The sequence below is a fragment of the Heteronotia binoei genome, chromosome 13 (genome assembly GCF_032191835.1).
Source record: "Heteronotia binoei isolate CCM8104 ecotype False Entrance Well chromosome 13, APGP_CSIRO_Hbin_v1, whole genome shotgun sequence".
Taxonomy (NCBI): Eukaryota; Metazoa; Chordata; class Lepidosauria; order Squamata; family Gekkonidae; genus Heteronotia; species Heteronotia binoei.
The window spans coordinates 15,363,548-15,391,088 of record NC_083235.1 but is presented as its reverse complement, the minus strand read 5'-3'; the positions used below and the strand labels follow the sequence as shown (position 1 = coordinate 15,391,088).

The window sequence follows — 27,541 nt, the reverse complement described above, 5'->3', positions numbered from 1 at the left end:
CAGCATTATGAAATTGTTTATCTCCGCTCCAACTGCTCAGGGAAGCAACAGCCCTGACTAGTGAACCACGGTGCCTTCAGTTTACGTTTCAACTGGTGGAACCGATGGAACACGGGGGAAGGGGGGACACACAACCACAAATTGTTTGTGTCTGCCAATTGTTTACCGGGTCCGTTACAAGGTGCTGGTCATCACCTTTAAAGCCGTATATGGCCGAGGACCTGCCTACCTTAGGGACCGCCTCTCTCCATATGTTCCCCAGAGAGCACTGCGATCAAGTTCAAAAAATCTTCTTGAAATCCCTGGGCCAAAAGAAACTAAATTAAAAGCTACTAGAGAACAGGCGTTCTCTACAAAGGCCCCCCCAATGGTGGAATCGATTGCCGGAAGAGGTGCGGGCCCTACGGGATCTTAACCAGTTCCGTAGGGCCTGCAAAACTGCCCTCTTCCAGCTAGCTTTTTAAGACAGAACTCAGGATAAGATCAGTAATGCCGAGCCATCTTGTATGCCATTTGACTGTATTTTAATGTCATACTGTTTTATTGGTTTTATTGTTTAAATTATTAATTATATTACCTATTGTTTATTTGTATCATGGTTTACCATGTCCTGTTAGCCGCCCTGAGCCTGCCTGGGTGGGGAGGGCGGGGTATAAATAAAAGTTTATTATTATTATTAAATTATACCTTCTAGTAGGGTTGCCAGGTCCCTTCCCAGCCACCAGCAAGAGATGTGGAGGTAGAGTGGCCCGATCCAGGTTGGGAAACTCCTGAAGTTTTGGGAATGAAAACAGAGACCTCAGTGGGATACAATGCCACAGAAACCACCCTCCAAAACATCGATTTCGCCAGGAGAAGTAATTCTTGTCATCTGGAGCAGTACTCACTCAAAGCTGTGGAGTCTTGTGAGCAAAAATTCTGCTCTGTGAGCTAGTGGCATTAAAGCTACTTCATAAATTAGTTTGCTCTGGGGCCGTTTTTACTGAGCTAAAACAAAAATGTGTGAGCCGCAGGTTAAAAAACCGTGAGCTGGCTCACACTAACTCAGCTTAAAGGGAACACTGGTCTGGAGATGAGCTGTGATTCCAGGAGATCCCCAGGTCCCACCTGGAGGCTGGCATCCCTACTTTCTACTGTATTTGTTCTGAAAAGTTAGACCAACAACTGGAGTAAATTATTTTTTCGCTACACCTGCATCCCTCGAGCCAGTTTGGTGTAGTGGTTAAGTGTGCGGACTCTTATCTGGGAGAACCGGGTTTGATTCCCCACTCCTCCACTTGCACCTGCTGAAATGGCCTTGGGTCAGCCATAGCTCTGGCAGAGGTTGTCCTTGAAAGGGCAGCTGCTGTGAGAGCCCTCTCCAGCCCCACCCACCTCACAGGGTGTCTGTTGTGGGGGAGGAAGGTAAAGGAGATTGTGAGCCGCTCTGAGACTCTTTGGAGTGGAGGGCGGGATATAAATCCAATATCTTCTTCTTCGAAGACAACCAGAGCAGATTACTATAACGTGTTCTGCATAGGGTGCCTTTGATAGGGTTGCCAGGTTCCCCCACCCCCCCCCCGGCCACTGGCAGAGAATATGGGAGGGATGAAGGGTTGCCAAGCCCAGGTAGGGGAACTCCTGGAGATTTAGGGATGGAGCTTGGAGAGAACAAGGACCTCCGTGGGGTACAATCCATCGAGTCCACCCTCCAAAGCATTCCATTTTCTCCAGGGGAAAGTGATCTTTGTAGTCTGAGAGATAAGCTGTAATTCCAGGGGATCCCCAGGTCCCACCTGGAGGCTGGCATCCCTAGCCCTTGAAGATGGTTGGGATTGGGAAATGTCAGTTGGTGCAAGTGAAGCCAAACCACTTGCTGAAATGGGCAGGAAACAGAGGGCTGCCAGCTCTCAGCTACTACTTCTTGGGAGCCCTGGGGAACGGGACTGCAGAAGATACCATAAGAACATAAGAGAAGCCATGCTGGATCAGGCCAATGGCCCATCCAGTCCAACGCTCTGCGTCACAAACTAGGTGCCATCAGGAGGTCCATCAGTGGGGCCAGGACACTAGAAGCCCTCCCACTGTTGCTCCCCCCAAGCACAAAGAATACAGAGCATCACTTGCCCCAGACAGAGTTCCCACAATACGTTGTGGCTAACAGCCACTGATGGACCTCTACTCCATATGTTTCTCCAACTCCCTCTTGAAGCTGTCTGTGCTTGTAGCCACCACCACCTCCTGTGGCAGTGAATTCCAAGTGTTAATCACCCTTTGAGTGAAGAAGGGCTTCTTTTTATTTATTCTAACTCGACTGCTCAGCAATTTCATTGAGTGTCCACAAGTTCTCATATTGTGAGAAAGGGAGAAAAGTACTTTCTCTGCCTGATCTATCCAACGCATAATCTTGTAACTCTTCTGTGTCAAAACAATGAAGAGCAACGCTACTATCAATAAGTGAAACACTTATGAGAGCCAATATGTCATGGACAATTATGTGACAGACTTTATCGTCGTCAGAAAGAGTAATTTCCTTTGAACATTGATTTCCATTATTGTGTACTACAACTGTGGAGAAGATCCAGAAATACGTCTAAAGTCCTGGATGCATGTTGTTGCTGAAGCCACCTTCGTTGATATCTGAAAATATAGGACCGTCAGTCACTGAAACTACCTTCGCTACTATCGGGGGGGGGGGGATATTGTTGAGCTGACGGCCTTGGAACTATTTTTTGGAATGAAATTTGTCTTTACTTGTCATGATTAGAATACTAATGGACTACTAGTGGAGACAGCCTTGTATGTATTCCTTCTGTGTGTTCCTGCGGATTGTGTATTGCTATGACTGAGTTGTTAAAATGTGTGAAATATGTTAAGATAATTTATATTCATTAGACTATATATCTTTACAAATTATAGAGTTTACTATTCATCAGTATTTTTAGTGTGTTCACCTTATTGATAATAACCTTGTTGGTTTTCGTTGTTTTGTTCAATAAGAACTAAAAATGACGCCATCTTGGATTTTAGGGGACTGGTGACTGAAAATGTATGAAATTGTATGAAATGACTTTAACGATTTTATTGCGATTCTGTTTTAATAGTACGTAGTTTTAACTGTGGCCAGCCACCCTGCGCCCGTCAGGCGAGGGCGGGATATAAATAAATAAATTGTTATGGTGTTTCTACTGATCCTCTATACTGTACTCTCTCTTTTTCTCCACGTGAACTGATCTCTGTCGCCTGGAGATCAGTTGTAATAGTGGGAGATCTCCAGCCCCCTCCTGCATGATAAAGTGTGAGTTGACCAAATACCCATAAAATTGAAATGCAGATAAAAGCAGCAGTATCAAAGTCCAGTCATTTTCCCAAGTAATACAAGGGTTACCAGCTTTTAAACTGACCCCTCCAGTTGTCTCTTGAATATTGCTTTGAGGTCCCCCCCACCATTGCAAACAGGTAAGATTAGAAGCCACCTGTCCCCACAGGTTCTCTGTTGTGCTTTCCATTTTGTGGAAGGAAGAACCAGTTTGCTGTAGTGGTTAAATGCGTGGAGTCTTTTCTGGGAGAACCAGGTTTGATTCCCCACTCCTTCACATGTAGTTGCTGGAATGGCCTTGGATCAGTCATAGCTCTTCCAGAGCTGCCCTTGAAAGGGCAGCTTTTGGGAGTGCTCTCTCAGCCCCACCTACTTCACGGAGTGTCTGCTGTGGGGGAGGAAGGGAAAGGAGATTGTGAGCCGCTCTGAGATTCAAAGTGAAGGGCAATATATGAATCCAATTTCTTTTTCTTCTTCTTCTCTCCCACATTTCTATCATTTTTTCCCAGAATTAGTAAAAATGGAATTCACCAGGAGGGCATTTTTGCAAAAGAGAATGAGTGTAATAAAATGAGAATGGTTCAGAAGGATACTTCAACAAAGGGATTTAAAGGGTGTAGTTTACAGCTTTGACTGCATTGTTCTCTAATTCTTGTAATCTGGTTTTTGCATTTCTTATATGGAGTTTTATACCATTTCCATGGCATATTTTCTGAACTTGTAAGGCGGCCTTGTTTTATGCTGTTCCCATTGCAGAGCTAATTTTAACCTTGAACCTGAGCAGAAAAGGAAGGCTCTAAATAAAGTTGATAAATAAAATTTGATGAGCAGAAAATGTGAAATTACTTTCCTCTCTGCCCGGGAAAGTTTCAGCTGCCCATTTCCATACATTAAAGCTTCTCTTAAAGGGGCAGGACATTATTCCTCATCTGATGAACATGCCCCAGGTTTGTCAAGCAGTGATTTCACCTTCTCTAGCCAAGATAAATCAGGGGTAGCCAAACTGTGGCTCTTTCACAAATATTCTGTGGGTCTCAAAGACCCCACCACCCCATTGGCCACTTGAAGAAGGCATTTTTCTCTTTAAATAACTTCTCAAAGCCAAACCAGCCAGCAGCTTGGGAAGAACACATTTAAAGTTGCTTTCTTTCCACCTTTCCCTCCTCCATTACCTACCTACCTTCCTGTCTTGTGGCTTTCAAACATCTGACATTCATGTCTTACAGCTCTCAAACCTCTGATGTTTATTCTACATGGCTCTTACGTTAAGCAAGTTTGGCCACCAGGGCCAGATCTAGGGGTGGGGGCAGAGGGGGGTGCTTGCCCCGCCAAATTGGGTATGGAGTCCATTGTATTCTGTGGGACCATTAGACAGAATGGCCCAAAAGGGGACGCCATTTTTTAATTTTGCCCCCCATTGAAAAAAATATGGATCCGGTCCTGTGGCCACCCCCGAGATAAGCCCTAGCAGAATCTCTCTGAACAAACACCAGTCTCTGACTTCAAAGCAAACTTTGATTTGAGAAGACAATAGAGGTTGTATGTGCTTGACAGAAACTACTATGCATACTGTAAGCCAGGGGTCCTCAAACTACGGCCCGCTGAGGACGTTTATGCGGCCCGCCGGGTTATGGCAAAATCAGACCGGAAGTGACGTTCGACCTAAACTCGCGTTAGCAATGCACACTTCCGGCACTGGGCTGAGGTGGCAGAGACAGAGTGTGAGGCGATACCAAGGTGAGGTGAGTTCCCAGGCTGGGGTGTGTGGTGTGGGGAAGGGAGAGAGATGCAGAAGACAGAGAACTGACGGCCCGCGGCCTTGTACAGTAACGGCAGCCACCACAACAGTCCGGCCCTCCAACAGTCTGAGGGACAGTGAACTGGCCCCCTATTTAAAAAGTTTGAGGACCCCTGCTGTAAGCCTTCCAGCAACCAAGAGGAGTAAACCTCTGGGTTTAGGTTAAACTGAAGTCACAGGCTGAGGCCTTTTGTATTTAATATTATATAAACCCAGAACTAAACTCCACACATGGAATATGGCAGGTATGGGAACCCTGAGGAGCCAAATATGTGGATCTTTAGAGACATGAAACTACTTCTCCTTTGTGGTCCCCTTCGTAGATCCCAGGACGGCTGCAGACTCAAACAACGAGGTGTAACCTTGCTCAGGGCTTTTTTTGTAGCAGGAACTGCTTTGCATATTAGGCCACACACCCCAGATGTAGCCAATCCTCCCGGAGCTTACAGTACGCCCTGTACTAAGAGCCCTGTAAGCTCTTGGAGGATTGGCTACATCAGGGGGTGTGGCCTAATATGCAAAGGAGCTCCTGCTAGAATTCCACCCCTGATGTAGCCAATCCTCCCGGAGCTTACAGTAGGCCCTGTATGAAGAGCCCTGTAAGTTCTCGGAGGATTGGCTACATCAGGGGTGTGGCCTAATATGCAAAGGAGTTCCTGCTACAAAAGAAAGCCCGGACTTTGCTCCCCTTTTGGCTGTGGTGCTACCATCCATCTTGTGCCGAATGCAGCCAGCTAGCCTCATTCCAAGATGTTCTATCCCTGCAATGGATGGCTTGGTGCAATTAAATTTTTCGTTGTTGTTGTTTCAATCATTTTACATGTGTGTCTTTTAAAGCTTCTTTTGGATGGTTTTGATGGGTTTGCTGATGCCTCTGGAACTGCCTTGATAAGGCATAAGTGGACAGAAGAAACTTCTTGCTGGATCTTGCCAAAGGGCCACTGAAGTCTAAAATTCTGTTGCCGACTAGATGTTTCTAGGAAGCACTCACCAGCAGTACATGAAGTGATCTGGCTTCAGATCTCCACTTTGAAAGTCACTGGCTGACCTCGAATCAGTCACTATCTCCGTTTGTCTCTGTTTGAAGAGCCAGTATGGTGTAGTGGTTAAGTGTGCGGACTCTTATCTGGGAGAACCGGGTTTGATTCCCCACTCCTCCATTTGCAGCTGCTGGCATGGCCTTGGGTCAGCCATAGCTCTGGCAGAGGTTGTCCTTGAAAGGGCAGCTGCTGTGAGAGCCCTCTCAGCCCCACCCACCTCACAGGGTGTCTGTTGTGGGGGAGGAAGGTAAAGGAGATTGTGAGCTGCTCTGAAATTTGGAGTGGAGGGCGGGGTATAAATCCAATATCTTCATCTTCTTCATCTACCTGGATGGCCCAGGCTAGTCAGATCTTGGCATCTAAGCAGGGTTGGCCCTAGTTCTCCTACAAGTGGACCTTGAGCTTGTTCGGAGGTTCTAGCAGGGGAGCACAGCTATCGTATACCCTTGACCAAAGAACAGTACGCTCCTTCTATCTGGGATGGTTGTCCTCTTCCACCAAGCGCACAGCTTCGGGAGGGACGCACATGGAGCAGTGAGGGAGGTACGGGACACCTGCCTAGCCAGCCAGATCAGCCGAATCAACCCTGGCGACCAATGGGGTGACAGGTGTCACCAGGGGTCGTTTTGTAGAAAAAGAGGTAGCAGAGCTCATTAGCATAACTCATTAGCATATCTCCCCTTCCCAGCTGAAAGCAACCCAATGCAAGAAAGGAGAGCCCCGGGCGAGCGAGGCCTGCCTTGCTCACCTGGGGCTCTCCTGATTCCCCCCAGTCAAAAGGCCAGCAACCAACCTGCTGCCCAAAATCACACAAGAAGTGGAGAAAGGGTGGTGCGGGCTTCTCCAGGGGTTAATGAGGGCTGCTGGGGGTGTGGCAAAGCCCCTGGTGGTTGGCTGCCTGCCTGCTCTCCAGGGATTGTTATGCAGCTGCACCTACTAGTCAATGGACAAAGTAGGTGGGGAGGAGGAGGGGGAAACCTCAGATAGGTTCAGGAGCTGCGCTCCCGTGAGCTCCAGCTGAATCCGAGGCCTGAATGTTGCAGCCAGATGGCCCTAGTTATTATTTGGATGGTTTACCAGGGGAGCTGTACACAATGAAAGGCCATGGCAAACCACCTCTGATCATCTCTTGTCTTGAAAACCCTCTGGGGTCACCATAAGGCAGCTGCGACTTCACAGCACTTCCCACCACCAATCCTTCAGAGCGCATTCCCTAAAATCAGCCCCCCCTTTTTTTAAACAGTAACCGCAGCTGTTTTGGGAAGTCGCTAGGGAAAGTAACTTTTTGGACGAGATCTCCCGCAGAACTGATCGCCCTGTGTGGCCAGACCCTGGACTAGTATTTATTTCCCATCATTCTTTAGATGTTTGCTGCCAACCAGTAACTGAAGCAGACTGTCTAAACCTCAGAGCCAGCTTGGTGTCGTGGTTAAGTGAACAGGCTCTTATCTGGGAGAACCGAGTTTGTTTCCCCCACTCCTCCGCTTGCAGCTGCTGGCATGGCCTTGGGTCAGCCATAGCTCTCACAGGAGTTGTCCTTGAAAGGGCAGCTGCTGAGAGAGCCCTCTCCAGCCCCACCCACCTCACAGGGTGTCTGTTGTGGGGGAGGAATGTAAAGGAGATTGTGAAAATCCACTCATTCCCAGATAAGGTCATTAGTGACTGTGGCCCACAGTTCGTTGCCAACTTCTGGCGGGAGTTTTGCAAACTAATGGGAATAGAACAAGGTTTGAGCTCGGCATACCATCCTCAAACAGACGGAACGGATAAACGCACTCCTAGAACAATACTTATGGTGCTATGTGAACCACCAACAATCCAATTGGGTAGACCTGTTGCCGTTTGCGGAGTATGGCTACAATAACAGTGTTCATAGCTCAACAAGGCTTCCCCATTCCAAATGGTGAACGGATATGAGGGCAAGCCCGTCTCCACCTCTAACAAGGGAGGATTGGCTTCCGCGCAGGCCACTGCCATGCTCTCCTCCTCTCCAGGCTCAGCCGCCTCGTCCGACCCCGTGGTCATCCTCACCCGGTGCATGTGCCTGGTTAGGATGGCATCTCTGCGAGCCGGGGCCTCGTCCATCGTGGTGGTAGAGGTGCGCGGCTGCCACTGGCGAGGAGTGACCGAGAGTTGTTGAATGTGGAGAGGGGAGCCCTTTCCAGCGACTCTCCGGGCATCCAGCACGTGCCACGGTGGTGTTGGTGCTCTCGTCCCTTCTTCAGGTTTTGGAAGTTCACTGCTCACTGGAATCTTTTCAGCCATCCAGTTACAAAGTTGCCAGAGCTTTTAAACCTTAGAGGATCACTCTCAAAATGTCAAGCATGCGGTTTCAATGACGAGTCAAGTTTGATACAAAACTATGTTTATTGATAGACCGATACTTTCTCCTGGAACAGGTTTTTGAGAGTGATACTGAAGATACATTGATACACTACTTTTAAGGCATACTTCAAAAGGATTCCAAAAGGTGGGGGTGAGGGATGCGCTCTAATACATAAACTATCATAAATGTCTACATTCCCACAATGTTATCAGTACTCTGTCCTTGCTTTCCCCAGATGTGTTACACTCCCAGACAGGAATGTATGGGAAGGTGCTGATTATTTTTTCTCAAGTTAGTTTCGTTTCTCTCTACTCTACTCTACAAGCAATAAAGCAAGGAGGGGGAGGGGGAAAGAATAATAAACATGATATTTCACAGACCAGCTAATGGAGGACTCTAAAAGAAGAAGAAGAAGATATTGGATTTATATCCCGCCCTTCACTCCGAAGAGTCTCAGAGCGGCTCACAATCTCCTTTACCTTCCTCCCCCACAACAGACACCCTGTGAGGTGGGTGGGGCTAAGAGAGCTCTTACAGCAGCTGCCCTTTCAAGGACAACCTCTGCCAGGGCTATGGCTAACCCAAGGCCATTCCAGCAGGTGCAAGTGGAAGAGTGGGGAATCAAACCCAGTTCTCCCAGAAAAGAGTCCACACACTTAACCACTACACCAAACTGGCTCTCAATTAATTACCAATGGAATTCTACCATGCTTGACACTTCCTCCCCCCATAACAGACACCCTGTGAGGTGGGTGGGGCTGAGAGGGCTCTCACAGCAGCTGCCCTTTCAAGGACAACTCCTACGAGAGCTATGGCTGACCCAAGGCCATTCCAGCAGCAGCAAGTGGAGGAGTGGAAAATCAAACACAGTTCTCCCAGATAAGAGTTTATGCACTTCACCACTACACCAAACTGGCTCTCTCAGCCCCACCCACCTCACAGGGTGTCTGTTGTGGGGGGGAGAAGATATAGGAGATTGTAAGCCACTCTGAGTCTCTGATTCAGAGAGAAGGTGGGGTATAAATCTACGGTCTTCTGTGGCACATCGCTGGTCCTTTCTTCAAAACAGATTCCCCACTCCTCCACTTGCACCTGCTGGAATGGCCTTGGGTCAGCCATAGCTGTTGTGACGGGGGGGGGGGGAGACAGGAGATTGTAAGCTGCTCTGAGTCTCTGATTCAGAGGGAAGGGTGGGATATAAATCTGCAGTCTTCTTTTTCTTCTTCAGCAAAGCCATTGGCTGGGTATGCAAATACTTGTAAATCAGCCCAGCGCATATAGAAAAGCGGGCCTCCCAAGGGTGTACAATGCATGAGTGAGTGGTTGCATCAGGGGTCTCCCTCCAAGCCAGGAAGGATGAGCTGCTGGGTTCTACAGCTGTGCCTCTCACTGACTTTCTTCAATCAGGGTGAGTCTACCAACCCAGCTAGTTATTTTTGTTAGAGGAGAACAAACAGCCGCAGGAACTGTTTAAGAAAAGGGGACAGGTTTTAGGAAAAGTGCTAGGATTGCCAATCCCCAGGTGGGGCCAGGGGGTCCCCAAATTTGGAGGCTCTCCCCCCATTTCAGGGTCATCAGAAAGCGGGAGGTGGAGGGAAATGTCTGCTGGGCACTTTGTTACTTCCTATGAAGACCAATTTTCATAGGGTATAAAGGAGAATTGATCCACGGGTATCTGGGGCTCTTCTGGGGCTATTTTTTGAGGCAGATACACCACATTTTCAGCATAGCATCCAGTGCCTCTCCCCAAAATACTCTCCAAGTTTCAAAAAGATTGGACCAGGAAGTCCAATTGGATGAGCCTCCAAAGAAGGTGCCCCTATCCTTCATTATTTCCTATGGAAAGAAGGCATTGAATAAGGTTTGCGGTTCCTTTAAATGTGATGGCGAAAACTCCCTTTGGAGTTCAATTCTGCTTGTCACACCCTTGCTCCTGGCTCCACCCCCAAAGTCCCCAGATATTTCTTGAATTGGACTTGGCAACCAAACCAATTTGGCCCCTACTGCCCTACAGGAATCGGTCTCCATAGGGAATACTGGGAGCATCCAGCAGACATTTCCCTCCGCCCCGCCCCCCCCCCCCCGCTTTCTGATGACCCTAAAGTGGGGGGAGGTCCTCCAACCCGGGGGATCCCCTGCCCCCACCTGGGGATTGGCAACCCTACTTCCATTTCAAGACGCCTCTCGGGATGTCCCCCCCCCCCCGCCCCAGGCGGAGCCTTCCAGCCGATGCCCGTCCAGCCTCCGCAAGCCTCGTTCCCCGAGGGCGCCACCGCCGTGCTGCCGTGCCGCCTGGAGCAGGGCCACATCCAGGACTACCACGTCCTCTGGTTCCGGCAACAGCCCGCTGAGCGGCCGGCCCACGTGCTGAAGCATCGCCTCGACGGGCAGATCGAACGAACCAGCGGCTTCGACGAGAGGTTCGCACCTGTCCGGGACGCCGCGGCCAACAGCTACCTGCTGCACGTCCAGGAACTGCGCACGGAGGACAGCGCCACCTACTGGTGCATGCGGAGATCGACTCCTTCAGCGTCGCCGTCTCGGGGGCGGGCACGCAGCTCAGCGTCACGGGGAGGAGTGCGGATGAGCGCGGCCAACTCCAGGTCGGGAGATTCCGGGGGTGGAGCCTGAGGAGTTTGAGGCGGGGAGGGACACCGCTAGCGATATAATGCCACAGAGCCCACCCTCCAAAGCAGCTAGCTTCTGCAGGTGAACTGATCTCTGAGATCTCCAGGCAGCTGGAGGTTGCAAAAAAAAAAGGGGGGGGGGGGGAGAACACGGACAAGGTTGACCAGAAGAAGAAGACTGCAGATTTATACCCCGCCCTTCTCTCTGAATCAGAGACTCAGAGCGGCTTACAATCTCCTATATCTTCTTCCCTCACAACAGACACCCTGTGAGGTGGATGGGACTGAGAGGGCTCTCACAGCAGCTGTCCTTTCAAGGACAACTCTTGCCAGAGCTATGGCAGACCCAAGGCCATTCCAGCAGGTGCAATGGGCGAGAGGGGAATCAAACCTAGTTCTTCCAGATAACAGTCCACACACTTAACCACTACCAAACTGAGAACCACTGGTTCTCAGTTTGGAGATCACTGTGTCTATAAATACAATTACTCCACAATGTATACTAATAATCATATTATTGAAAACTCTTATTAATTAATTATACCAGAAAAAAATGATTTCAAATTGTAATGACCTTATTAATCAGTGACATCAGCAGAAAATACAAGAAGGGTTTACAGTATGTTTCAGATGTACAACACGGATGTACAAAACACGCATTACTAGAATCAGGGGTTGTTTGCAGAAAAATAGGTGGGGGAGCTCATTAACCTATGCTACCACCCCCCAGCCCACAAGCAACCCAAGGCAAGAAAGGAGAGCCCTGAGTGAGCAAGGCCTGCTTGGGCTGGCCAGAGATCCAGCTAGCCCAAGCAGGCCTCACTCACCTGGGGCTCTCCTGGACCTCCCCCCCCCCCCGTCAAAAGGCCAGCAAGCCACCCGCCTTCCAAAATCACATAACAAGTGGAGCAAGGGCTAGGGGTTAATGAGGGCTGCTGGGGGCGTGGCAAAGCCCCTGGTGGCTGGCTGGCTGCCGCTCTCCTAATCCAGGGATTGTTATGCAGCTGCACCTACTACTCAATGGACAAGGTATGTGGGGAGAAGAAGAAGAAGAAGATGATATTGGATTTATATCCCGCCCTTCACTCCGAAGAGTCTCAGAGCGGCTCACAATCTCCTTTACCTTCTCCCCCACAACAGACACCCTGTGAGGAGGGTGGGGCTGAGAGGGCTCTCACAGCAGCTGCCCTTTCAAGGACAACCTCTGCCAGGGCTATGGCTAACCCAAGGCCATTCAGCAGGTGCAAGTGGAGGAGTGGGGAATCAAACCCGGTTCTCCCAGATAAGAGTCCACACACTTAACCACTACACCAAACTGAGGGAACCCTCAGAAAGGTTCCGGAGCTGCGCTCCTGTGAGCTCCTGCTGAATCTGAGGCCTGACTAGAATGAATATACAGAGTCCACTGAATGAAGTTTCCTTCAAAATAGTGGGTATTTGAAAAGTGCTAGGATTTTCTCTCCAGAATAATGAAAGTGACATGCTTCTGGTTAAAAAAAAAAGGCATGTTTGGTTGCGTCCTTCCTCCGGCAATATATTTGGCACTCAAACAATGATTAACAACCCAGAACCAGTGCTCAATGTGCTCTAAACGCCCTCAGTCTGGTCAGTTCCTCAAAAGAACTGGGTGCTCCACGTGAAGTTGACTAAGGTGGACTACAGAGATCAGTTCCCCTGGAAAAAATGGCTGCTCTGGAGACTGCACTCCGTGGCCTGGGGCCCTGCTGAGGTCTCCACCCCTGAACATCATAGGAAGGAGTGCAGCCGCTCGGGTTGACAGCTCTTTGACAGCTCTTGGTTGGGAAATACCTGGAGATTTTTTGGGGGGTGGAGCCTGGGGAGGGGAGGGGTTTCAATGGGGCTATAGAGTTCAACTTCCAAAGCAGCCATTTGCTCCAGGGGAACTTGTCTCTGTTGCTGGGAGATCAGTTGATCTCCAGCCCTCACCTGGAGGCTGGCAACCATAGGCAGGGCTTTTTTAAGCAGGAATGGACAGGGACGCAGTTCCGGCTGTCTTGGCATCAGGGGGTGTGGCCTAAAATGCAAATGAGTTCCTGCTGGTCTTTTTCTACAAATCAAGCGCAATGCTATAGGTACAATACCAACAACACACACCCTCCAAAGCCTGTTTTCTCCAGGGGAATGGATGTCTATAGTCTGCGGATGAGCTGGAATCAGGGCTTTGTTTGTAGAACAATCCCAGCAGGGACTCATTTGCATGTTAGGCCACCCCCCCTGATGTCACCATCGTTGCACACAGGACTTTTTGTAGAAAAAGCCCAGCAGGAACTCATTTGCCTTCCTCCTGTCTGACGCTCATTCTGATGTTTCATCTAAGATTGCCCGTTTCTGTTATGCTGCTCAGTTGGAAAGGAGGGAAATTGAGAATGTTAATCTTGGTTATGAGTTTTAACAATATGTGTAATAGTAGGAGTCAGGAATTTTGTCTAAGAGGTGATGGGTTTGTTTTTATGATTTTGTTTTTGTTTGTATTAAGCTGGTCGGATGACCGTGAATAAAGAACTACAAGTACAAGAACTTTTTGTAGAAGAAGCCCAGCAGGAACTTATTTGCATGTTAGGCTACACCCCCTGATGGCACCACTGTTGCACGTGGGGCTTTTGTGGAAGCCCAGCAGGGACTCACCTGCATGTTAGGCCACCCCCCCTGATGTCACCATCGTTGCGCAAAGGACTTTTTGTAGAAAAAGCCCAGCAGGAACTCATTTGCATGTTAGGCCACACCCCCTGATGGCACCATTGTTGTACGTGGGGCTATTTGTAGAAGCCCAGCAGGAACTCATTTGCATGTAAGGCCACACCCCCTGATGGCACCATTGTTGTACACGGGGCTTTTTGTAGAAAAAGCCCAGCAGGAACTTATTTGCATGTTAGGCCACACCCCAGATATCACCATTGTTCCATGTGGGGCTTTTGTAGAAAAAGCCCAGCAGGAACGCATTTGCATGTTAGGCCATACCCCCTGATGGCACTATTGTTGCGCGCTGGGTTTTTTGTAGGAAAAGGCCCAGCAGGAACTCATTTGCATATTTTGCATATTTGGCCACACACCTCCTGATGTCACCATTTTTCCACACAGGGCTTTTTTGTAGAAATAGCCCAGCAGGAATCCATTTGCATATTAGGCCACACCCTCTGACACCAAGCCAGCCAGAACTGCATTCCTATGCGTTCCTGCTCAAAAAAAGCCCTGGCTATAAATCTGGGGGAATCTCCGGATCGCACCTGGAGGTTGGAGTTGGGATCTCTAGTCTGGGACAATAAAGCGGGGTAGAAATGCTCTAACAGAGAGTTAAGGACATGCCTCTTTCCTAGGGGAATCGACCAGGGAACCCGCCAAGGTCATCCTCTTGTCTGACGCGGCTGCCCACCTATCGGAGTCCCCCGATCTCCATGCCTTGTGTCTGGCCGAGCAGTTCTACCCGGGCTTTGTGGAGATAACATGGAGCATGTCTGGGAACACCATCGTGGAGGGGGTGACGCCTGGAGAAGTTATCTTGAATGACGACGGCTCCTACAGCGCCAGCAGCGTCCTGACAATCCCCCGCCACCTGCTGGGCAAGAATGCCTCTCTCAAGTGTTCGGTGCACCATTATTCTTCCGACTCCAAGGCAGAGAGGAGTCTCAAACTGTGCTAGGGCCAGGGGTGGAATTCTAGCAGGAGCTCCTTTGCATATTAGGTCACACACCCCTGATGTAGCCAATCCTCCAAGAGCTTACAAGGCTCTTTGTTGTAAGCTGCAGGACTGGCTACATTAGGGGTGTGTGGCCTAATACGCAAAGGAGCTCCTGCTAGAATTCCACCCCTGGCTAGGGCCCTTCTTCTTGCAAGCCCAGGGAATTACTGATCGCCACTTTGGCGTCAGACATCCATTTTTCTGAAGGTCAGTTTGGCCAGGGACCCTGGAGGTTTTTTCCCATCTTCTGTGCATAGAATCATAGAATTGGAAGGGACCTCCAGGGTCATCTAGCACAATGCAGGAAACTCACAAATACCTCCCCCTAAATTCACAGGATCTTCATTGCTGTCAGATGGCTATCTAGCTTATGTTTAGAAACCTCCAAGGAGAGTCCACCACCTCCCGAGGAAGTCGTTCCACTGAGGAATCGCTCTAATGGTCAGAAAACTGGCTGAGTAATAGGAAGCAGAGAGTGAGTATAAATGGGCAGTCTTCGTAGTGGAGGACGGTAAGCAGTGGGGTGCCGCAGGGCTCGGTACTGGGTCCCATCCTCTTTAACTTGTTCATAAATGATTTAGAGTTGGGAGTGAGCAGTGAAGTGGCCAAATTTGCGGATGACACTAAATTGTTCAGGGTGGTGAGAACCAGAGAGGATTGTGAGGAACTCCAAAGGGATCTGTTGAGGCTGGGTGAGTGGGCGTCAACGTGGCAGATGCGGTTCAATGTGGCCAAGTGCAAAGTAATGCACATTGGGGCCAAGAATCCCAGCTACAAATACAAGTTGATGGGGTGTGAACTGGCAGAGACAGACCAAGAGAGAGATCTTGGGGTCATGGTAGATAATTCACTGAAAATGTCAAGACAGTGTGCGTTTGCAATAAAAAAGGCCAACGCCATGCTGGGAATTATTAGGAAGGGAATTGAAAACAAATCAGCCAGTATCATAATGCCTCTGTATAAATCGATGGTGCGGTCTCATTTGGAGTACTGTGTGCAGTTCTGGTCGCCGCACCTCAAAAAGGATATTATAGCATTGGAGAAAGTTCAGAAAAGGGCAACTAAAATGATTAAAGGGCTGGAACACCTTCCCAATGAAGAAAGGTTGAAACGCTTAGGGCTCTTTAGCTTGGAGAAACGTCGACTGAGGGGTGACATGATGGAAGTTTACAAGATAATGCATGGGATGGAGAAAGTAGAGAAAGAAGTACTTTTCTCCCTTTCTCACAATACAAGAACTCGTGGGCATTCGATGAAATTGCTGAGCAGACAGGTTAAAACGGATAAAAGGAAGTACTTCTTCACCCAAAGGGTGATTAACATGTGGAATTCACTGCCACAGGAGGTGGTGGCGTCCACAAGCATAGCCACCTTCAAGAAGGGGTTAGATAAAAATATGGAGCAGAGGTCCATCAGTGGCTATTAGCCACAGTGTGTGTGTGTGTGTGTATATATATATATATATATATATTTGGCCGCTGTGTGACACAGAATGTTGGACTGGATGGGCCATTGGCCTGATCTAACATGGCTTCTCTTATGTTCTTAAGTTCTTCCTAATGTTGAGCCGGAAACTCTTTTGATTTAATTTCAACACATTGGTTCTGGTCCAACCTTCTGGGGCCACAGAAAACAATTCCACACCCTCCTCTATATGACAGCCCTTCAAGTACTTGAAGATGATGATCATATCACCTCTCAGCTGTTTTCTCTCCAGGCTAAACATGCCCAGCTCTTTCAACCTTTCCTCATAGGACTTGGTCTCCTAACCCTTCACCATCTTCGTCGCCCTCCTCTGGACCCCTTCCAGCTTGTCTATATGCTTATTAAAATGTGATGCCCAAAACGGAACACAATACTCCAGGTGAAGGATCAGAGTAAAGAGATAGATACCATCACTTCACATGATCTGGACACTATATTTCTGTTGATACATCCCAAAATTGCATTTGCCTTTTTAGCCACCACACCACACTGTTGACCCACCGCTAAAAAGATCCTGCATTCATATTTGTGAAGCATTCCAAAAAGTTTCTTGGAATCTGCTGAAATAATCTAAAGAGGACTGCAAGAATTTGTGCACAAGGAATTGTCTCCACTAGCACTTAATTTACCTGCAGTCACGGGCAAATGGTTGTTTAGAAGTTGGAAGTCGGAAATTGACACGCATGTATAAATTTAAGAGCTTTCACTTTTTCTCTTCCCAGATTCTGTAATTTTTGTATGGATGTAATGAATTCTTATCGATGATACGTAATTCTGATATTCAGAAAGGAGATAAAGAGCGTTTTGATATTCAGAATGTTTATTCTGTAATATTTCTTCGTTACTGCTCCACAGTTTTTTTGGTTGGTAATTGTTGCGCACCTGGGGGTTGGCAGCTCTGATCACTGGCAGTGCCCCCTACGCCTTCCTTTACCCTCATCCCCACATTTCTCTCTCCTGCTGTGTTGCCAGCTTGAGGTCTAGGATCATGACACCTTTTTGAAGAACCATTGTCCTAGACGACTTAGAGGAGCCTTTCCCTCTCAGTTTTACCCTCTCTCCCCCATCTGAATGAGAAGCAGGGCTTTTTTGGTGGTAGGAAAATGCCAAGCCGGAACACATTCGCATGTTAGGCCACACCCCCTGATGCCAAGCCAGCTGGAACTGCTTCTTGCTCAGAAAAAAGCCCTGATGAGGATTATCATATTGGTCACACACAGGTTGTTGCAAGGTGTGGGTCCCCAGCAGGCAACTATTAGGAACTCAACAAGAGCTCCAGAGGAGCGTTCCTCTAGAACAGTGGTCCCCAACCTTTTTGGCACCAGGTACCGGTTTTGTGCAAGACAATTTTTCCATGGACTGAGGGGGGGTGGGCGTTTCAGGATGATATAATTGTGCACTTTATTTCTATTAGTTTGTTGTGGTGGTTAAATGTGCAGACTCTTATCTGGAAGAACCAGGTTTGATTCTCCACTCCTCCACTTGCACCTGCTGGAATGGCCTTGGGTCAGCCATAGCTCTGGCAGAGGTTGTCCTTGAAAGGGCAGCTGCTGTGAGAGCCCTCTCAGTCCCACCCACTTCTCAGGGTGTCTGTTGTGGGGGAGGAAGGGAAAGGAGATTGTGAGCCACTCTGAGATTCTGAAATTCGGAGTGGAGGGCAGGATATAAATCCAATGTTGTTGCCGTCTTCTTCTAACGACTGCATTGTAATATAGCGTGAAATAATGAAATAATAGTAATATATCATGAAATAATTAAACAACTCACAGCCTGGTTGCTAGGAGGCCATGGACCGATACCGGCTGGGGACTCCTGCTCTAGAAGACCCAGGAAAAGGCAACTAAAAAAATCACTAAAAGGCTTGTTTGTTTTTAAAAGCTTTTATTTCACATGAAGTCCCATGAAGCTGTCTTATACTGCACTAACGGAGTATATCATCTATCCATCTATGTTAGTATTGTCTAAGACTGGCAACATCTCTAGGATCTCAGAGAGAGGTCTTTTTACATCACCCACCACCTGGTCATTTTTAACTGGAGATGCCGGGGATTGAACCTGGGGCCTGGATGCTCTTCCACTGAGCCACAGCCCTTCCCCGGTTTCATAGGATTTCCCTCCGTGTGATGCTCTTCTCATTCCTGTTTCTAGGGCAGAATGAAACTTGGTAGCATGTGAGATCTGAGAAGCAGCTCGGGACATTTTCCATGACTCTGCTTTTCCTATCATTCAAGAAAAGGTTAGAATTGTAATGTGATAATGTATCTCTGAGCACACTAAATGGTGCAAAGCAGCGAGTATGATTATTAATCATGCAAAGGTAGAGCTACCTTGTAAGAGTCCTTTTGTTGACCTCTACCCCGATAGCCACACAATGGAAAGGTAAACGTTCCAGGGACTATCACAAAGTCCACCAATCTTGGCTGCTTCCCAGAGGTGTTCCAGAATCCTTATAAAAGTGGACACGACTCTCCATTTTCTACCTTTGGTCACCCCGGGCTGCAACGATGAAGGTTCTCTTGCTGCTCTCCCTCCTTGCCTGCATCCTCGCCATGGGACAAAGCAAAATTTTCGAGCGATGCAAGCTGGCTCAAAAGCTCAAGAAGATGGGGTTAGACGGCTACGCCGGCTACAGCCTGGCTAACTGTGAGTCCGTGGCTTCTTATAAAAAGAGTAGGAAGGCAGCAAGATGGTCCACGACATTGGGGGGTGGTATTTGATCTTCTATATCTGCCCCATATATGTATGCAAACGGTATATTTATGAGGGGAGGTTTGTGTATGGGGAGCGTAAGGGTGTGGCACAGGGTTGGGTTACCAACCTCCAGGTGGGCCCTCAAGGTCTCCCAGAATTCTTACCGGTCTCCAGATTGCAGTTGCCCTGGGTGCTTTGGAGGATGGACTCTGTCACACTGTATCCAGCAAAGGTTAGGGCTGCCAGCTCCAGGCTGGGAAATACCTGGAGATTTAGGGGGTGGAGCCTAAGGAGGGTGGGGTTTGGGGAGGGGAAGGGAAGGGAAGGGCTTCAGTGGGGTGTTATGCCAGAGTCGACCTTCCAAAGTGGCCACTTTCTCCAGGGAAATTGATCACTGTCACCCGGAGATCAGTTGTAATATGGGAAACCTCCACTCCATTTTGCAAGAAAGACTGGGCAAAATTAGAATGCTCAACCACAGATGAAAGGCTTTTACTCTTGATAGTGAAATTACATGAGAATACTCCAACTACCACCTAGAGGTAGGTAACTCTAACAAAGATCCCTCTCCAAATCCCAACTGAACCTCCAGGAATTTCCTAATCCAGAATCTGGCAACCCTAATACAAGTTGAGGTTTTAAAGGAACAAATAAGGACAAAGAATCCAAAGGTTCAATTGGACCAGGGGTGGCCAAACAGCAGCTCAGGAGCCACATGTGGCTCTTTTACATATATTCTGTGGCTCATTGGTTGGCTTGGAGAAAGCAGTTCTCTCTTTAACTCACTTCCCCAAGCCAAGCCAGCCAGCATTGAAAGTTAAAGTTGCTTTCTTTCCACCTCTCCCTCCCTTCTCCGTCCCCCATTTATTTGCTTTCTTTCCACCTTCCTTTCAATTTATCCTCCTTCCCTCCCTTGTGGCTCTCAAACATCTGACGTTTGCGTCTTCAGGCTCTCAAACATTTGACGTTTATTCTATGTGGCTCTTACGTTAAGCAAGTTTGGCCACCCCTGAACTAGGCTATATGCATGACCCGTTGCCAGGTCTACCGCTATGGTGGGACGGCTTCTTCTAGCAACCTCTACTGGCCACCACTGCTCCATCAGCCAGTGGGAGAAAAATAAATTTAAGAATCATCATTAGTGCAACAGCATTACACCACTTCTAGGAGAATCCCAGAAGCCATATCACATCATTCTGGGAATTGCCTGAAATGCTACGATTGGCAAAGCGCACTGAAGGCTAGGAAGTACAAGGGTATTATTACCATGTAAAACTGGCATAGCACCTGTGTGAGGTGACGGGCTTAATAAGGAGCAGGGCTTTTTTGTAGCAGCAGATCCTTTGCATATTAGGCCACGCCCCACCCCTGATGTAGCCAATCCTACTGGAGCTTACAGCAGGCCCTGTAAGAAGAGCCTTTTAAACCAGGGGTGTCAAACTCATTTGTTATGAGAGCCGGATCTGATATAAACGAGACCTTGTTGCGGCCAGGCCATGTCGGGTTGGGCCGAGCCATGTCGGGCCGGGCTATGTGTTTACCTATTTAAGATTAGCTGGCAGAGATACAAATTTTATAAAGAACACAGACAAGCACAAATATGTCTTTTTTAAAAAACGCAAAACATGCTTAAAACGTTAGCACTCATTGGTCTTAAGGATGCTTTCTTTGTATTTCTCCCATGGGATCCAGGGACCTGGGCAAAGGAAGCTCTCGCTCTTTCCTTCCTTCCCCAGGGGACTGGGGGAGAGGAGCCTCAGCCAATGGAGAAAACAGAAGTTTTGCTTTGTAGCTCCTGTGCAGTTAAGCAGGCCTTGCAAAGCAAGCTGTTCTGCAGAAGGAAGCAAGATATAGGGAGAAGGAAGCAGATGACTGCCAATTGTTCGGGGGCCTGATAGGAGCCCTCCGGGGGCCTCATTCGGCCCCCAAACTGCATGTTTGACACCCCTGTTTTAAACTTTTGGAGGACTGGCTACATCAGGGAGGCGTGGCCTAATATGCAAAGCAGTTCCTGCTACAGAAAAAGCCTTGATAAGGAGGTTGTAGCTTTAGGCACCCTTGACTTGGATGATCCATGGCTAGACTGACCTCATCTGACCTTGGAAGTCAAGCAGGGTTAGCCCTGGCCAGTATTTGGATGGGAGACCACCAAGAAATACCAGGGTCATGACAGAGGTAGACAATGGCACACCACCTCAGAACATCTCCTGCCTTGAAAACCCCCAAAGGGGTTGCCATGTCAGCTGTGACGTGACAGCAAAATATTATATACCTTTGGATTAGGATTGCCAAATCCAATTCAAGAAATATCTGGGGACTTTGGAGGTGGAGCCAGGAGACTTTGGGGGTGGAGCCAGGAGCAAGGTTGTGACAAGCACAACTGAACTCCAAAGGGAGTTCTGGCCATCACATTGAAAGGACACCTTTTAAATGCTTTCCCTCCATTGGAAATAATGAAGGATAGGGGCACTTTCTTTTGGGGCTCATAGAATTGGTCCCCCTGGTCCAATCTTTTTGAAACTTGGAGGGTAATCTGGGAAGAGGCACTGGATGCTATGCTGAGAATTTGTCTCAAACAACAGCCCCCTCATAGCCCCAGATACCCACAAATCAATTCTCCATTATACCCTATGGGAATCAGTCTCCATAGGGAATAATGGAGTGTCCAGCAGATATTTCCCTCCCCCACCCTGTATTGGATGACCCTGTAGTGGGGGGAAGGCCTCCAAACCAGGGGATCCCCTGCCCCCACCTGGGGATCGGCAACCCTACTTTGGATAGGTATGCAAAGTTAAGGGCGATTTCTTAAAGCCAGAACTATTGAATTCTGTTCTCGAGGCTTTTTGTCTTGCTAAAACGAATGCCCATTTAATGGTGGTTATAGGAGGCCCATTTCTGCATCTTCCCTACTGTGACAGAATTTACTCTTGCTCTCTTGGGAAAATAGATTCAGTCTCTCATATTTCACTGGAATGTCCTCTATATTCTAATTTGCCATTTCATTCTACCGGGGCTGGTGAATGCCAAGGATTTTAATCCAAGCAGAGTGGTCCCCGTCCTCCTCGCAGATCTTAGGCTTCCCAATCCCCAGGTCCTAGCCGGTTTTACAGGCTTCCCCCTGCCCCCAGTCAGCTGGCCGGCGGGGTAAGCCCCGCCCCCACAGTCACCATGTACCTCTAGCACTCCGGCAGGTTTAGAAACCTGCAAACAGGTCCCGTTTTAAAATGTTTCTGTTTGTGTGCCTTTAAAGTTGAGCAGGAAGCACTTCATGGGGAAGGTCAGCTGCAGCTTCCATTTGTTTTGCTTTCGTTTGCAGTGCAAGTAACGAGACCCAGTAAGTGTGTGTGAGAGAGGGAGGGTTGCCAATCCCCAGGTAGAGGCAGGGGATTCCCAGGTTTGGAGGTCCTTCCCCACTTTAGAAAGCTTTAGAAACCGGGGGCTGGAGAGGGAAATGTCTACTGGGCACTCAATTATTCCCTATGGAGATCGATTCCCATAGGGAATAATGCAGATGTCTGGGGCTCTAGGGGGGGAGTGTTCTTTGAGGTAGAGGCACCAAATTTGCAGCATAGCATCTGATGCCCTTCCTCAAAACACCCTCCAAGTTTCAATAGGCTTGGACCAGCGGGGCCAATTCTATGAGCCCCCAAAGAAGGTGCCCCTGTCCTTCATTATTTCTAATGGAGGGAAGGCATTGAAAAGGTGTGCAGTTCCTTTCAATGTGATGGCCAGAACTCCCTTTGGAGTTCAATTGTAATTGTTCCAACCTTGCTCATGGCTCCACCCCCAATGTCTCCTGAAGAAGAAGATGATATTGGATTTATATCCCACCCTCCACTCCGAAGAGTCTCAGAGCGGCTCACAATCTCCTCTACCTTCCTCCCCCATAACAGACACCCTGTGAGGTGGGTGGGGCTGGAGAAGGCTCTCACAGCAGCTGCCCTTTCAAGGACAACCTCTGCCAGAGCTATGGCTGAACCAAGGCCATTCCAGCAGCTGCAAGTGGAGGAGTGAGGAATCAAACCCGGTTCTCCCAGATAAGAGTCCGCACACTTAAACACTACACCAAACTGGCTCTCCTGGTCCCACCCCGTCTCCTGGCCCCACCCACAAAGTCCCCAGATATTTCTAGAATTGGACTTGGCAACCCTAATCAAAATCCTAATATAACTTTGGATGTTGCAAAGAAAAAAGTATTCCTTTTGCCTTTGGGAAAATAAATAGAGATGATAAATGAAATTTCAGATCGTCATACTGCTTAAGGCGCTGAGTTCTGGAGCTTTTATTGGACAAAGGAAAGTGGTTCTGTACGAAATCCAGGTCTCGAACAGCCTTGGTCATCCAGCAGAATTTCCTTCTCCAAGCTTGGCTTTCCCCAGAGTCTGCTGCTTGACCCCAGAGTGGGGTGGGTAGGGTTGCCGGCCTCCAGGTGGGGCCTGGAGATCCCCCGCTTTGACAACTGATCTGGCAGAGATCAGTTCCTCTGGAGAAGATACTGCAGGACTAATCACCAGTAAACAAAAATACCTTCACACATTCAGTGTGTACATATGCTCTATTCCAGGGGTTTCAAACATGCAGCCTGTGCATCAAGTCAGGCCCCCAGAGGGCTCCTATCAGGCCCCCGAGCAACTGGCTCTTCTCTGCTTCCTTCTGCATCTCAATTTGCTTTGCAAGGCTTACTTCATCACAGGGGAGCTACAGAGCAAAACTTCAATTTTCCCCATTGGTTGAGGCTCCTCCCCCTCCTGGTTCCCCATGGAGGGAGGGAAAGAGCCAGAGCTTCCTATGCCCAGTTCCCCAGATCCCATGGGAGAGATACAAAAAAAGCACCTTTAAGACCAATCAGTGCTAATGTTTTAAGTATCTTTTAAGGTTTTATAAAAAACCTTTAGTTTTATTTGTCTGTGTCCTTTAAAAAGTTTATATCTCTGCTACCTAATCCTAAATAGGTAGCAGCCAGGCAAGGTCTCATTTATGTCAGATTCATCCCTCATAAGAAATGAGTTCGACACCCCTGCTCTATTCAGTGCAATTTAAATAAACATTCATCAAGCATAGTCATATGTTATTTGCAGCCACTCAAAACTAAAATGCAGGGTGCTCTTCTCTCCCCCCAAAAAGTCTTATTTCAAACTACTACTCAATGTTCCAGCAGGCAAATGCCTCTGTAGAATCAGTTCATTGGTCTGCAACTTTGGGTGGAGCCTTCCAGTGTTCAGCTGTGAACGCAATTCCAACAGAGAGAGTAAGGAACCGTATTCCCAGGATTTTCCACAGTTTCGTATCCCCAGTTCTTCCTCAGCCTTTTCTCTCAAAGAGTCTGCTTCTAGGAGCCACAGTACCATATATTTCAAGTACAGATCAACGCATGTAATTCAAAACCTCTGTTTCTGGCTCTTCTTGGAGAAGATGGCTGCTTTAAAGGATGGACTCTATGGCACTATACCATGCTAAGGCCCTTTTCCTCCCCAATCCCCCATCTCCTGGATCCACCCCCAAAGTCTCCAGGTATTTTCCAACACAGACCTGGCAACTGCAGACACAAACACACATCCATGCACAAAGCTCTGTGCTTCTTTTCAGCCCTATCATCTCACTTTGTGCCTCAGGGGTGTGCACGGCCGACCATGAAAGCAGATACAACACAGCCGCTACGCACTACAATGACTACGATGGCAGCACCGACTTTGGCATCTTCCAGATCAACAGTCGTTACTGGTGCCAGTATGGCTCTGAGCCCAGTTCCAACATCTGTAAGATTCAGTGCTCTGGTGAGAATTTCTTTCTTTTGAGTGTTTCTATCCCAGTTTTCTCCCTGATGAGGACCCAAAGGGACTTACAGCATCTCCTCCCCTCCGTTATACTTTCATAACAACATAACAACAGACCTGTGAGGTAGGCTTGGTTGAGAGAGTGGGACTGGCCAAGCAAGCTTCCATGAGTGGGGATTTGACCTCGAGTCTCCCTTGAGTTCCAGGTCTCCCAGTATAGCTGGGAGGAACCAGGGGAGAGTCAGGTGTCATCCTTGCCAGTCCTGAAGTGACTCTACTCCCATCAGTGGATTCTGGGGGAGGATCATCGCCCTCTTCGTTTCCTCCCCACAGAACTGCTGACAGACGACATCGCCCCAGACGTGGCTTGTGCTAAGATTGTGGTTGACGAATCTGAAGATGGAATGGGAGCCTGGTAAGGAGCCATTAATTGCTGGGGAAGGTAGAAGAATTAGGGGCTCTTACTACTAGCCCCCTGTCACGACTCAGGGGGGGGTCTTACCAATTGCTGCCACCACTCTGGGTTGTCTCCCTTGAGAAGGCCCAGAGTACCCTCCCAAGCCCTTCACGCCTCAAGTAGCTTAGGCCAAATTATAGGTGTGAGGACCAGGCAGAGTAAACAACAACAAAAAGCTTTATCTTAAGGTCAGTGCAAGATAGCAAAATAAGGTGCATAAAACAGAAAAAGGGGTGAAGGGAAAAATAACCAAATGCCCAAATGCGTCTGAACTTACTGTCCCTAACTGTCTCAGTCAAACCTGGGCCTACTCACCCTACCTTACAGGGTGAGGATCTCTCCCTGGCAGCAGCTCTTCTGCAGCTTTGCCTCCTGGGAAAAGAACACCCATTTCTGGGGCTTGGCCTTTATATATTCTCTTCCCAGGCCCCACCCCCTCTCTGGGCCTGTTTCCCTCCAAAACCCCTGCTACCCAATCAGAGGGATAGAGGGGGATCCTGGGAAATGTAGGCTCTTCCCAGTACTTCTAAGCAGGCTTCCCTAGGGCCTGCAGGCCTCGCTAGGCCCAGGATTATGACACCCCCTCATAGGGCTGCCAGTTCAGGCTGGGAAAAACTTGGAGACTTTGAGGGTGGAGCCTGAAGGGATGGGGTTTGAGGAGGGGAAGGAGTACACTGGGGTACAATGGCATAGCACACGATGGCATTTCTATTTCATTTTCTTTGAGGTAGAGGCACCAAATTTGCAGCCCTTCCTCAAAACACCCTCCAAGTTTCAAAAGGATCGGACCAGGACTGAACCCCCTACAATCATCTAAACTAGTCTGTTTTGTAGGTAAATGCTACAAACAGACCTGCAAAGCTCCTGAAACTTTCCAAAACTCTATGATACACCCAGGGCGTTTTTTGTTTGTTTGTTTGTTTTTAGCAGGAATGCACTGGAATGCAGTTCTGGCTGGTTTGGTGTCGGGGGTATAGTCTAATATACAAATGAGTTCCTACTGGACTTCTTCTACAAAAAAAGCCCTGGATACACCCCAATAACTTGCGGGGGGGGGGGGGGGGGGAGGCGGTGTAGCAGGCTATTACATGTACAATATGTAGAGACTGATTCCCATAGCATGTAATGGAGAATTGAACAATGGGAATCTGAGGCTCTTGGGGGGGGGGCTTTTTTTTTTAAGTAGATGCACCAAATTTTCAGCATAGCATCCAATGCCTCTCCCCAAAATGCCCTCCAAGTTTCAAAAAGATTGGACCAGGGGGTTCAATTCTACGAGCTCCCAAAGAAGGTGCCGCTATCCTTCATTATTTCCAACAGAGGGAAGGCATTTAAAAGGCGTATGGTCCCTTTCAATGTGATGGCCAGAACTCCCTTTGGAGTTGGATTGTGTTTGTCACACCCTTGCTCCTGGCTCCACCCCCAAAGTCCCCAGATATTTCTTGAATTGGCAACCCTATGTTTGATGTAGGTTTCCAAACTCTTGGAAATTCTCAAAGATTTCGGGTGGCAGTGCCTGGAGAAGCTGGAATTTGGGGAGAAGAGGGAACTCAGGGATATGGTGGCATAGGATACCTTTGAGGGTGGAGGGAGGTCTGAGTTGGGGGAAAACTGGAGATATGGGGAGTGAAGCCTGAGGAAGGTGGCATAATGCCATAGAGTCCAATTTCCCAAGCAGCTGTTTTCTCTAAGTGAACTGATCTCTTTCATCTGGAGATCAGTTGTAAAAGCAGATCTCCACCTGGAGGTTGGCAACCACACTATAGAGATTCCCCTTCAGGTTAAGAAACCCAAATGCTGGAGTGTTCCCCGTGTGATGTGCCCGGTGCGATGACGTCACTTTGGGCATGTCGTGCGCCAATGAAGCTCTTTGGGGGCGGGGATTCCCCCCACTGGCCAGCTCCATGCCGGTGGGTTGGGGGCCCCCAAACCGGCGGAAAACCCGCCCCCAGCGGGATCCTAGCAGCTCTTTCTATGCCCTCACTTGGAGGTTGGTAACCCAAGTAGATAGGTAGAAACAAAATACAACAATCATGTGAAATGGGCTGTGTTCTGATTTGTTCTCTTTCTCCCCCAAGGGTGGCGTGGAGGTTATACTGTCAAGGTCCGGACGTGTCTCAGTATGTGGCAGGATGCGGCCTGTAAAGAAACACCGTCCCGTGGGGTCACCTGAGATCCAAGAAAACAGAGTTTCTTCTCTCTCCTCTCATCAAGCGAGATACCGCCTCTACTCAAATCGAGAAACAAATGAGTGAGCCATATTCATCTTCTGTTTTACAGTTTTGTTAGAGGGACTGTATTTCCTTCCCAAGTGGAAGCCAGCTCACCTACTTCACAGGGTTGTTGTG

General features: G+C 48.5%; 2 protein-coding genes across 2 annotated transcripts; both read left to right on the top strand.

Annotated features, from left to right (window-relative positions):
* The first annotated feature begins 10,691 nt into the window (after positions 1-10,691).
* LOC132581852 (Ig heavy chain Mem5-like) lies at positions 10,692-14,747 on the top strand. The gene is given in 3 exon segments (XM_060253271.1): positions 10,692-10,968; positions 10,971-11,039; positions 14,407-14,747. Coding segments are annotated over 3 exon segments (687 nt in total).
* A 4,020-nt stretch (positions 14,748-18,767) lies between these two features.
* Positions 18,768-27,338, top strand: LOC132581851 (lysozyme C-like). The gene is made up of 4 exons (XM_060253269.1): positions 18,768-18,914; positions 24,575-24,736; positions 25,070-25,151; positions 27,272-27,338. The coding sequence occupies exons 1-4, from the start codon at positions 18,776-18,778 to the stop codon at positions 27,336-27,338; spliced, it is 450 nt and encodes a 149-aa protein (XP_060109252.1). The 5' UTR covers positions 18,768-18,775.
* The last annotated feature ends 203 nt before the right edge of the window (positions 27,339-27,541 follow it).